This window comes from Erythrolamprus reginae, chromosome 4 (genome assembly GCF_031021105.1).
Source record: "Erythrolamprus reginae isolate rEryReg1 chromosome 4, rEryReg1.hap1, whole genome shotgun sequence".
NCBI classification, from domain to species: Eukaryota; Metazoa; Chordata; class Lepidosauria; order Squamata; family Dipsadidae; genus Erythrolamprus; species Erythrolamprus reginae.
In genome coordinates, this window is record NC_091953.1 from 73,113,846 (window position 1) to 73,126,064 (window position 12,219).

Consider the following 12,219-nt stretch of genomic DNA (forward strand, 5'->3'; position numbering starts at 1 on the left):
TAAAAAAAATTCCGCAGTTTTCTTAATTTCTTTGTTTATGATTTCCTTTAACCATTTTTCTACCTTATTCCAATAAGTCTTAGATTTTGGGCAGGTCCACCATATATGAAAAAATGTACCAATTTCTTTTTTGCATTTCCAGCAAATAGGTGAAACATTAGGAAACATCTTTGAAATCCTATATGGTGGAAGGTGCCATCTATAAAACATCTTAATTTGATTTTCTTTGAAGGAAATGGATTTAGTTATTTTCCAGTTATATAGCCATACCTTTTCCCATGTATCTAAATTTATTTCTTTTCCAAAATTTTTACATCAACTAATCATGTTATCTTTCAATATCCAGCCTATTGTTTTATAGTTTATTAAATATTTATATAACTTCCCAAATAATTTTGCTTGATTTTGAATTAGTAATTTCCCAATTATATTATTGTCTTTCTTGAAGTTATATATTCTCACGTCTTTTTGATATCTAGAATTAATCTGGGTGTACTGCCACCAATCAATGTCCACCCTGGTCTCCTGCAATTCTTGTTTTGTTTTCAGTTTTAATTGATTATCAAGCAAATCTCTATATTTCCATATTTTACCTTCTTTTAACAAATTAGGGTGAGAAATAGCTTCTATAGGTGAGATCCATTCTGGAATTACTAAGAAGTGATTTTTCCTTATCTCATACCAGACGTCTATCAATGCCTTTCTAATTATATTACTTTTAAAATATGAGTGCGTTATGGACTTTTCATACCATACAAAGGCATGTCAGCCTAACATTAAGTCATGGCCCTCTAAATTTAATAATCTTCTGTTTTCCAAGGTTAGCCATTCTTTTATCCACGTTAACACAGTTGCTTGGTAATATAGCTTCCAGTTAGGGACGGCGAGCCCTCCTCTCTCTTTACGATCTTCTAATGATCTTTGTTTTATCCTTGATTTCTTGCCCTGCCATATACATTTTTTTGTAATTTTATCTAGTTGGTTTTTTTTTAAAATGGTTCAGGGTTAATTGGAATAACTTGAAATAAAAACAGTACTTTAGGGAGGGTATTCATTTTAATTGTGGAAATTCTTCCAACTAAAGATAGCTGTAAGTTATTCCATATTTCCAAGTCTTTTTTAATTTGTCCTAAGAGTTTTATATAATTATCATTTGATACCTAAGTATTTTATCTTTTTTGTTATTTTCATATTTGCTAAGTTTTCAAGATATTTTGTCTGTTGGTCTGTCATATTTTTTGTAAGTATTTGCGTCTTTTCCTTGTTAATTTTCAAGCCTGCTACTTTCCCATAATCTTCTATTAAATCTATTAATTTTAAGATTGACGCCAATGGATCTTCTTTTATGAAAACCACGTCATCAGCTAAGGCTTGAACTTTATATATTTCTTTTCTAATCTTCAAGCCTTTTATTTCATTTTCTGTTCTTTATTAGTGAAGTTTCCAATGTTAAAATAAATAATAATGGTGATATAGGGCAACCTTGTCTAACTCCTCTTTGTATTTCTAATCTTCCTGTTTGTTCTTTGTTTATTATGATTTTTGCTGATTGATTAGCATAAATTTATTTATTTATTTATTTATTTATTGGATTTGTATGCCGCCCCTCTCCAGAGACTCGGGGGCGGCTAACAGCGACAATAAAACAGTGTACAATAGTAATTTGGTATTGATGATTAAAAATCAATTAATATAAAAACCAAACATACATACATACATACATACCATGCATAGAATTGTAAAGGCCTAGGGGGAAAGAGGATCTCAATTCCCCCATGCCTGGTGGCAGAGGTGGGTTTTAAGTTGTTTACGAAAGGCAAGGAGGGTGGGGGCCGTTCTAATCTCTGGGGGGAGTTGGTTCCAGAGGGCTGGGGCCGCCACAGAGAAGGCTCTTCCCCTGGGTCCCGCCAGGCGACATTGCTTAGTTGATGGGACCCGGAGAAGATCCACTCTGTGGGACCTAACTGGTCGCTGGGATTCATGCAGCAGAAGGCGGTCCCTGAGGTAATAAATGGCATCAATTATATTAAAAAATTTGGTTCCTACATTCATCTTGTTTAATTGTATTTTCATAAAGGTCCAATCTACATTATCAAATGCTTTTTTTTTGGCATCAAGGAATATGAGTGACATTTGTTTTTCAGGGTGTTGTTCGTAGTATTCTAGGGTATTTATAATTGTTCTCAAATTATTTTTAATTTAGCTACCTGGTAGGAATCCGTTCTGATCTTCATGTATTATTTGATTTATAATATTTTTAAACCTAGCCGCAAATATTGATATAAAAATGTTATAGTCTACGTTCAATAGCGAAATCGGTCTATAGTTTTCAATCCTCTCCTTTTCAGTTCCTGCCTTGTGTATTAGTGTTATTAAAGTTTCTGTCCATGTTTTAGGTAATTTACCATCTGCTATTATCTTATTAAATATATCTAACATATTTGAAAAGAGTATTTCGTTATATAGCTTATAAAATTCTGCTGGTATTGCATCAGGGCCGGTGGCCTTGTTATTCTTCGGATTTTTAATGGATTGCTGGTAACTCTATTTCTGTGAAGGGTTTGTTTAATTTTTGTTGTTGATCTTCGGTTAACATAGGTAAATCAATAGAACTTAAATAATCTGAAATTGCGTCTTCCTTTATTTCTTCTTTTTCATATAATTTTCTATAGAACTCTAGCTATTTCCTTCTTTTCATCTATTCTATGTCTTATTATTCCTTTACTATCTGTTAATTTTTTAATAATTCTGGTTTCTCTTTCTTTCCTAAGTTTGTAAACTAGCCATCTTCCTGGTTTGTTTGCATGTTCAAAATATTCTTGTTTTCCTCTTTTTATTTTTTCTACTATTTGTTCTTGTTCTATCAACCTTATTTTATGCTTTATTAATTCTCTCTGGTTTTTAACTTTATCATCGTGTTCATTTTGTGGGCATTTCTAGTTCTAATTTTTTAAATTCATCTTTTAGTTTTTGATATTGCATCTTTTTCTCTTTATTCTTTTTTGCCATGTAAGAAATTGTTAACCCCCATTTATATGCCTTTGTTGTGTCCCAAAGGTTTTGTGGGGGTGTATCGTTATTTTTATTTATTTTTAAAAAGGACTCTAATTCTTTCCCTATCGACTCTTTATATTCTGGGTCTCGTAATATATTTCTATTCATGGACCAATTTTTGAATTTTTCTTTACCTTTCCAATATATAATTAATGGGTTGTGGTCTGCCCAACTATTAGTTTCTATCTCAATATCTCTAATCCTTTCCATTATGTGTGATGGTGCCCGGGCCATATCTATCCTAGTCCAAATTTTATGGGGGTTTGAGTAAAAAGTGTATTGTTTATTTTGTGGGTGGCATTCGTGCCATATATCTTTTAATAGTAATTCTGTACTCATTTTCCAAAATGTTGTTAGTAAGATTACCTTTTTTTTATTTTCCTTCTTCTTCCCTGTGTAGTCCATTTGACTATCTGGGATTGCATTAAAGTCACCTATTATTATCATATTTTCCATTGATAGTTCAATTATTTTATTGTATAGTTCCTTATAAAATTGTTTTTGATTATCATTTGGTGCGTATATCAATATAATAACGAGAGGTTTTGATTCTAAATCCAATTGTACGATTAAGATTCTTCCTTCGTTGTCACTATATATCTGTTTTGATTCTATTGTTTCATCAATGTACATTGCTACTCCTCTTTTTTTTTATTTGCTAAGCTAGTGTAAAGTTTCCCTAATTTTGGTTTATTAAGTAATCTTCTATTTGTTTTCTTAATATGAACTTCCTGTAGAATATTTATTTGTGCACTTTATTTCTTAAGTTTAGTCAATATTTGATTTCTTTTCCTAGGGTTGTTCAATCCATTTACGTTAACTGAAAAGATTTTCAAGTCATGTAACATTTCTATTTATAGTATTTTTTAATTTCTTTTGGTTCTCGTAGTCTACTGTCTAACACCAGTTCCTGCTGAGTTTGTGTTTGTTTCTTTTTAACATCTTGTACTTCCTCCCTCTCTTTACTGGTAGCCCCCCTTTCTTCTTCTTTATCTTTGGATACTTTCAATGGTTGGTCTGTTCTATTCAATCCGCTTTGTGCAAAGAAAGTTCTAGCTTCTTCCACACTCTGTATCTTGATTTTCATTCCTTGCCAGGTCAAAGCAAGTCCTTCTGGTACCAATCATCTGAAAACTTTTTTATTTCATTAATACACTTGTAAGAAAGTAGTACTCTCTCCTACTTTCTCTTATCCTCTTTGGAACTTGTCTCAGGATTGTGATGTCTTTCTCTTTATACTTCCAAGTCTGATTTCTTGCTTGCTTTAAGATGTCATCTCTGATTATTCTTCTAGAAAACGTGATGTGAACTTCTCTTGGTACTTCTCTTCTCCTCATTGGACCAGAATACCTCCGGAACCGCCTTCTACCGCATGAATCCCAGCGGCCGATTAGGTCCCACAGAGTTGGCCTTCTCCGGGTCCCGTCGACCAAACAATGTCATTTGGTGGGCCCCAGGGGAATAGCCTTCTCTGTGGTGGCCCCAGCCCTCTAGAATCAACTCCCCCCAGAGATTAGAACAGCCCCCACCCTCCTTGTCTTTCGCAAATTGCTCAAGACCCACCTATATCGCCAGGCATGGGGGGACTGAGACATCCTCCCCCAGGCTTTTATATTTTATGTTTGGTATGTATGTGTTGCATGGTTTTAATTGCTGGGGTTTTATATGTTTTATTTTTAATATTAGATTTGTTTCACTGTTATATTGTTTCTATTATTGTGAGCCGCCCCGAGTCTTCGGAGAGGGGCAGCATACAAATCTAATAATAATAATAATAATAATAATAATAATAATAATAATAATAATCCCATTAGCTAATTACCCCATTAGTGAACCATCATCATCATCATCATTATCATCGTTAGCTTCAGAAGAGGAGGCATTCATAGATGTTCGCAGACACAGGTTGATGTCAAGGAAGGGACAACTGCACAAGTATTATAGGAAATAAGGGAAAACACCTGTGGCTGGGGCAATTAGGCTAATGGGGCTGCTGATAAAATTGCCAGCGTTGTTGCCTCTTGGCATGGGAGTTTATTCGTTTTGAGAGAGAGACTTGTGGTTTGCTTCAGAAATTTACAAAGACTTTTGTGAACGGCTTCAGGATTTACAAGGACTTTGTGAAACAATTCACAGTTAAGTTTAAGCGTGAGGACTCTTGAAGGTGTGTGTGTGGCTGTGACGTCTTCACAGCTGCTTTTTATCTGCTTTGCTTTTGTTTTATGTTTTTCACAGCATTCAAGGCTTGTGTGTGGGAGAGCACTTTGGCTGATTAAAAGTGTGTTTTGGACAGTATTTTCCTTTTCATAAACCAACTTTGTTTACTTTACAAACGTGTGTGTTTGAATTTCTCCTTTGGACTTAATTGGGGGCTTCTAACGTGAAGCCCGGCATAACAACTCTGAACAATCTGTGCCTTGAAGGGTCTCGGGGATCAAAAGAAAGAGCAGCCTCGGGAGGGGAAGTACCCCTCCTTACAGCTGCTACACCACAGGCAGCCACCGGAAACCAAATTATTATTAATTATTATTTTGTCCAGGGAGTTTTGTAATGTCTGTAATGTAGGTTCATCTGACACACTAGGCTCAGTCGCAGCAGTAGCACTAGATTTTTACACAGCTGGCGATGACATTATCAGTGTCGGTTTCTTAATTATCTTAGCTATGGTTGAGCCGCCCCGAGTCTATGGAGAGGAGCGGCATACAAATCTAATAAATAATAATAATAATAATAATAATAATAATAATAATAATAATGTTGCCATATTCTTATCCCTCTAAAGTTCTTATATTTCTTATATAATTAACACTATTATATTTTATATTTTAAAGGTATTTACATTGATATATTTGTTTTTTGTCTTTAAAAATGATATTGCTTAATTCATGTGACTCAACTTTCTACTGATTACATTCATACAACTGTTTTAATACATTTATTATCTGTTCTGTTCTTATGCTTATAACAGATTTTACACTTTTCAACTATTTTATTCTCACTTTACAAACCACAACAAAGCATTTTTTTGCTTCTTAGAAAACAATTAGAAAACTATAACTATAATATAAAGAATCATATTTTTACTGTACCAAATAATTCATAATTAAGCATAAAATTATGTTTAGGTTTTATCAAAAGAGATTATTTTCTCTATTCATTTTCTCTATTTCAAGGGCTACTGTTTCTTTCCATATCAAAATAGAACCATTAGTATGTATAAAATATGTGACAAATAATTGTTTGATGTACACTTCTGGGTTAATGGTTTACAAATTCCAGTATTACAGAAACTTAAATTTGGTATAATGAACTTTGTTAGCATTTTACTTCTCAAACACAATATTTAATTAGTGGAACAGCTATAATAGTAAGATGAATTATTTTCAAGCTCTTCCTTTTTCTGAACCAATTGAAGATCATAGCTTGTTTAATTGAAATATGTCTAAATAATAAACTGATTTTAAATAATTACAATGAGTGTACAGTATATCCAAATCATACTCCTGTTGTTTAATTCATTATTGTAGAAATCACAGACACAGAAACATGATGTCTTGAACAATGCTTTGTCCAGTTTGGAAATATTTCTCTGGGATGAGCAGTTCTGTCTCGTGTTCAGCAGCTCCGGCTCTGGACTTGAAAGCTTATTATGTATAACAAGTTTCTTGTGTATACAAATATAAAATATTAACTTTTTACTTAATCTAGTTACAATGTAAATGGTTAATATGTGACACATAGCATACAGACAAAATCCTGTCAAGGTACAATTGCTAAATGAACAGGAAGAATACAGTGGTACCTCTACTTAAGAATTTAATTTGTTCTGTGACCAGGTTCTTAAGTAGAAAAGTTTGTAAGTAGAAGCAATTTTTCCCATAGGAATCAATGTAAAAGCAAATAATGCGTGCAAACCCATTAGAAAAGAAATAAATTTGGGTGGCAGGAGGAGAAGGAAGAAGAGGAGAAGGACAGTCACTGCTGAAGGAAGAAAGTGAGGTGAAGGGAATCCAAAACTTTAAGGCTTAAAAAAAAAAAGAGGGACTGAGGTGGCCAGGAGGAGCACATGCCTCCCATACACCCGGCACGAGGCTGCCTCCCATACACTGCGCCAGAGAGAGAAACCCAGGTGGGCGAGAGGGGGGGAACCTCCCTATCCTTTAACCAAAAGGCAGCTGCTGCTGCTGCTACCTGTTTCCTCTTCCCCCTTCCCATGCTGAAGGGTTCCCCTCTCCTCTTGCTCACTTGCTTTGTAGCTTTTCCTTTATTGGGGTGACTCCTTGGTTTGGCTGAAGCCGAGTTGATCCGGCCAGAGTGAAGTGCCCTCTTTTGCCTTTCTGCGCCCAGACACTCCAGGAGGCAACCTCGTGCCAGGTGTATGGGAGGCAGCGCAAGGGAGTCACCACAGCAAAGTGGATTATTCCCTTTCCAAGCACCCAGGGAAAGGAAAACCACCGAAAGGCTCCTCTGGCAGCCCAGAAAAACCTGAGATGGCCGGGATTAAAGGAGGAATGGCAGGAAAGTGGGCCTTAGTGCCACTCTCAAATTTTCTGGGAAATTTTTCCGGGTTTGGGTTCTTAAGTGGAAAATGGTTCTTAAGAGGAGGCAAAAAAATCTTGAACACCCAGGTGTTCTTAAGCAGGGGTACCACTGCATCTAGTTAGTTTTTACCTTAGACAAACAGAAGGATTTTAATTACCTTAGGTAAACGGAAGCTTAAACTAATTATTATTTTCTTAAAGTAATCAAAGAACTGTGTTGCCTTAACCAGGCATGTAGGTTTGATTCTATCATATCCACAGAGGGCATTCCACATTCTTATAGACATGGATAGTTAACCCACATTTACTTATCTAAAGTTTTGTCATTATTATATAATAATATTATTATGAACAATTAATTCAACAAATACAATTTAAGGTCCTAGATTGAGATGTTAATTTGAAATAATTTAAGTTTGAACATAATCAAGAACAGGCTTTTAAACTTCTATTTTAATTCACTGAAATAAGTATTTGAAAATAAAGATACATATTTTATTTTTGCCTTTATTTTCCACAGTTGAAGAAATACAAAACCAGTGGGATGAAGTGCAAGGTCACATTCAGAACCGAAGGCAACAGTTACATGAAATGTTGAAAGATTCAACACAATGGTTGGAAGCAAAGCAAGAAGCTGAGCAAAGACTAAAATGTGCCAAAATGAAGGCTGGAACATGGAAGGAGATTTCTTATACAGTGGAAGGACTAAAGAAACAGAATGCTGAGCTTAAGGTACTAGTGATAAATCAGAAAATAAAAATAATATAAATTAAAAACAAAACTGTCCCAAACAAGTGTTTAAATATTACTGAAATTTAATTTAAAATAAAATAAAGACTATCTTTCATATTTCCCCTGCCTATGACAACAACTTCCCCAAAATGTGTTTGTACTATATTATCATTGAATATTTATTTGGTTTGCATTACAACGTGTATGTACATTTTTTGATTAATCAACAATGGCAGTTAATGAAAAGAGATAAAATACACCAAAAATCAAGCAAAGAACATTCAGTAAAATGCTTAGTAAAGTCAAATATATGCATTCCAGGGGTGGGCAGCAGGGAGGATGGGGTGGAGCACAGTTCCACTGGTGGAAATGAAGATGTGTGCACAGCTCCAGCTGATCGGTTGCTGTCACTTCTTGGATTACTGGTCTCAGCTCAGCTCTCCTTTTTTCCCCCTACTGCTGCTGCTGTTGCATTCCTTGCATTTTTCCTCTTTCCTCCTTCCTGGCCTCGGATGAGCTTTCCTCTCTCATGCCTGGCTCCCCTCCAGCCTCATGCGGCCACCTCAGAAGGCATGAGTAGAAGTGGCACTGGCAGCATTTATGCTTCTGGCAGCACCCGTTTGCTTAGCTACCCAGCCTGACGTAGGGGGGGGGGTAACCCAGGAAGGAGAGCGCAGGAAACACAAAGAAAATTGTCACCTCAGCGAGCGACATTGATAAGGTTGTAACTCAAGGATTTAACAGTTCACTTGAATGATGATGATCAAGCCACTCCCACCTAATCACATGGCCGCCAAACCACTCCTACCCAGTCACATGACCATTAAGGCATACCTACAAAATAAGCCACACCCGCAGTGTGGCAGTAAAAAATTTGGCTTCCCATTACTGATGCATTCCACTATGTCATATATCTTCATAGAATCGAATTTGTAACTACGGTATTTATAGATCTATTTCAATGTGAAATAGTATGTGATATGGCTAAATTAGTAAATGAAAGATGCATGTGTTCTTACAATATCAGATTAGAGTAAAACATAACCATATTAGGTAAAATTAACAAGAAAAAAATGAAACCAAGGTTACGTTGGAAAACAAAATCCCATAAAATGCAAAATTGGCAGATCTAGTCAGGACAAGAACACCAATAATCTAGAGCAGACCTGGGCAAGGGGCAGCCCGCGGGCTGCATCCGGCCTGCCCGCTGTCTTGACCAGCCTGCCATGGTCATGTGGCCATGCAGGCAAAGCGCAGGATTTTCCATTTCTTGCCGCCCAACAGCTGATCTGCCTAAGGGCGAACTTCTGTGCCCTGCCATGTGCCGGAGGAGGGGGGAAGCTAAGCACTCCACTTTCAACGTTAAAGAGAAAGGTGGAGGGAGGGCGAGGCAAGAGTTCCAGTTTGGGCAGTGCCGTAGGAGTGTGTGTGTGTGTGTATCCTGTGGGGGAAAAGGGGCGGTCACTCCCGTTGCTCGATGATGGCACTGCCCAAACCAGAGCCCTTGCCTCGGCCGCCCTCAGCCTTTCTTTTTAAAGCTCACGCTCAGCCTCTTCTCCCAGAAGCACATAGCCCCTCCCCAAAGAAAATGGCTCTTTGCCTGCCACCGCAGCCGCACCCCCCACTCGAAATTAAGGTGAGAGAAATGAGAGCAAAAAGGGAGGAGAAACAAATGAGAGAGAGAAGGGGGAGAGGGAGAAATACATAGAAATGAGAGAGACCTGGAGGGAAAGAATGAGAGAGAGGGAAAAGAGAGAGAGAAAGAAAAGGGAAAGAGAGGGAGGGAAAGAGAAGTGGAGAGGAGGGAGTGACTGTGAGTAGTGAGTCCCAATCCAGATAGGGCCGCAACTGGTGCACCAGGCGAACCTGGGCAAACGTCCCCCTCGCCACAGCTGAAAGATGGTTCTCTAATGTGAGCTGTGGATCGAGGAGGATGCCCAAGTTGCGCACCCTCTCTGAAGGGGTCAATAATTTCCCCCTCCCCAAGGTTATGGATGGACAGATGGAATTGTCCTTGGGAGGCAGAACCCACAGCCACTCCATCTTATCTGGGTTGAGCTTGAGTCTGTTGACACCCATCCAGACCGCAACAGCCTCCAGACCAAGCACATCACTTCCTCTGCTTCATTGACTGGACATGGGGTGGAGATGTACAACTGGGTATCATCTGCATACTGATGATACCTCACCCCATGCCTCTGGATGATCTCACCTAGCGGTTTCATGTAGATATTGAATAGCAGGGGGGAGTAACCTTGAGGTCGATCTCTGGCCCCTCACTAACACCGACTGCGACCGACCGAAGAGGTAGGAGGAGAACCACTGAAGAACAGTGCCTCCCACTCCCAACCCCTCCAGCTGGCGCAGAAGGATACCATGGTTGATGGTATCAAAAGCTGCTGAGAGGTCAAGAAGCACCAGGACAGAGGATAAACCCCTGTCCCGGGCCCGCCAGAGATCATCCACCAACGCGACCAAAGCAGTTTCCGTGCTGTAGCTGGGCCTGAATCCTGACTGCTGAGGACCCAGATAATCGGCTTCTTCCAAGGACCGTTGGAGTTGGAGCGCCACCACCTTCTCAACAGACTGGCCAGTAGTTGTTAAGAATGGCTGGGTCCAGGGAAGGCTTCTTGAGGAGGGGGCGCACAAGTGCTTCCTTGTAGGGATCCGGAACGGACCCCCTCCCCAAAGAAGCGTTGACAATCTCCTGGACCCAGCTGGCGGAGACCAGCCAGAAGGGACACGGATCCAGTAAGCAGGTGGCAGAACTCACAGCTCCAATGGCCTTATGGAATTATGTTTATCCCATGCATGTTTAAATTCAGTTACTGTGGATTTACCAATCAAGTCTGCTGGAAGATTGTTTCAAGCAACTACTACTCTTTCGGTAAAATAATATTTTCTCATGTTGCTTCTGATCTTCCCTCCTGAAACTTATTTAACGTTTTAACATATTTAAATGTTTCAATCATGTCCCCCCTTTCCCTTCTGTCCTCTAGACTATACAGATTGAGTTCATTAAGTCTTTCCTGATAAGTTTTATGCTTAAGACCTTCCACCATTTTTGTAATCCGTCTTTGGACCTATTCAATTTTATCAATATCTTTTTGTAGGTGAGGTCTCCAGAACTGAACACAGTATTCCAAATGTGGTCTCACCAGAGTTCTATACAGTGGAATCACAATCTCTCTCTTCCTGCTTGTTATACCTCTAGCTGTGCAGCCAAGCATTCTACTTGCTTTCCCTACTGCCTGACTGCACTGTTCACCCATTTTGAGACTGTCAGAAATCACTACCCCTAAATCCTTCTGAAGTTTTTGCTAACACAGAACTGCCAATACTCAGATTGAGGATTCCTTTTCCCCAAGTGCATTATTTTACATTTGGAAACATTAAACTGCAGTTTCCATTGCTTTGACCACTTATCTAGTAAAGCTAAATCATTTGCCATATTACAGATGCCTCCAGGAATATCAACCCTATTGCACACTTTAGAGTCATCGGCAAATAGGCAAACCTTTCCTACCAAACCTTCCCCTATGTCACTCACAAACCTGTTAAAAAGAATAGGAACAGAACAGACCCTTGTGGCACACCGCTTGTAACCAGGCTCTGCTCAGAATACTCACCATTAACAACAACCCTCTGATATCTATGCTTCAGCCAGCTGCAAATCCACTGACCTATCCAGGGATTAAGTCCAATCTTCACTAACTTATCTATCAGTTCTTTATGTGGAACCATATCAAAGGCTTTGCTGAAGTCCAGATAGGCAATATCCACGGCACCGCCTTCATCCAAGAAATCAATGAGATTAGTCTGACATGATTTGCCTTCAATAAAGCCATGCTGGTTTGGGTTCAATAGGTTATTGGTTTTTAGCTGCTGATTT

The 12,219-nt window shown here is 38.3% G+C and overlaps 1 protein-coding gene across 1 annotated transcript in view; it reads left to right on the forward strand.

Moving 5' to 3' along the window:
• LOC139167142 (dystrophin-like) overlaps window positions 1–12,219 on the forward strand; it is a 1,540,372-nt gene that overhangs the window by 900,289 nt on the left and 627,864 nt on the right. Inside the window, exon 50 of the mRNA XM_070751563.1 lies at window positions 8,116–8,327. Coding sequence (XP_070607664.1) covers window positions 8,116–8,327 — 212 coding nt within the window. The remainder of the gene's footprint in view (window positions 1–8,115; window positions 8,328–12,219) is intronic.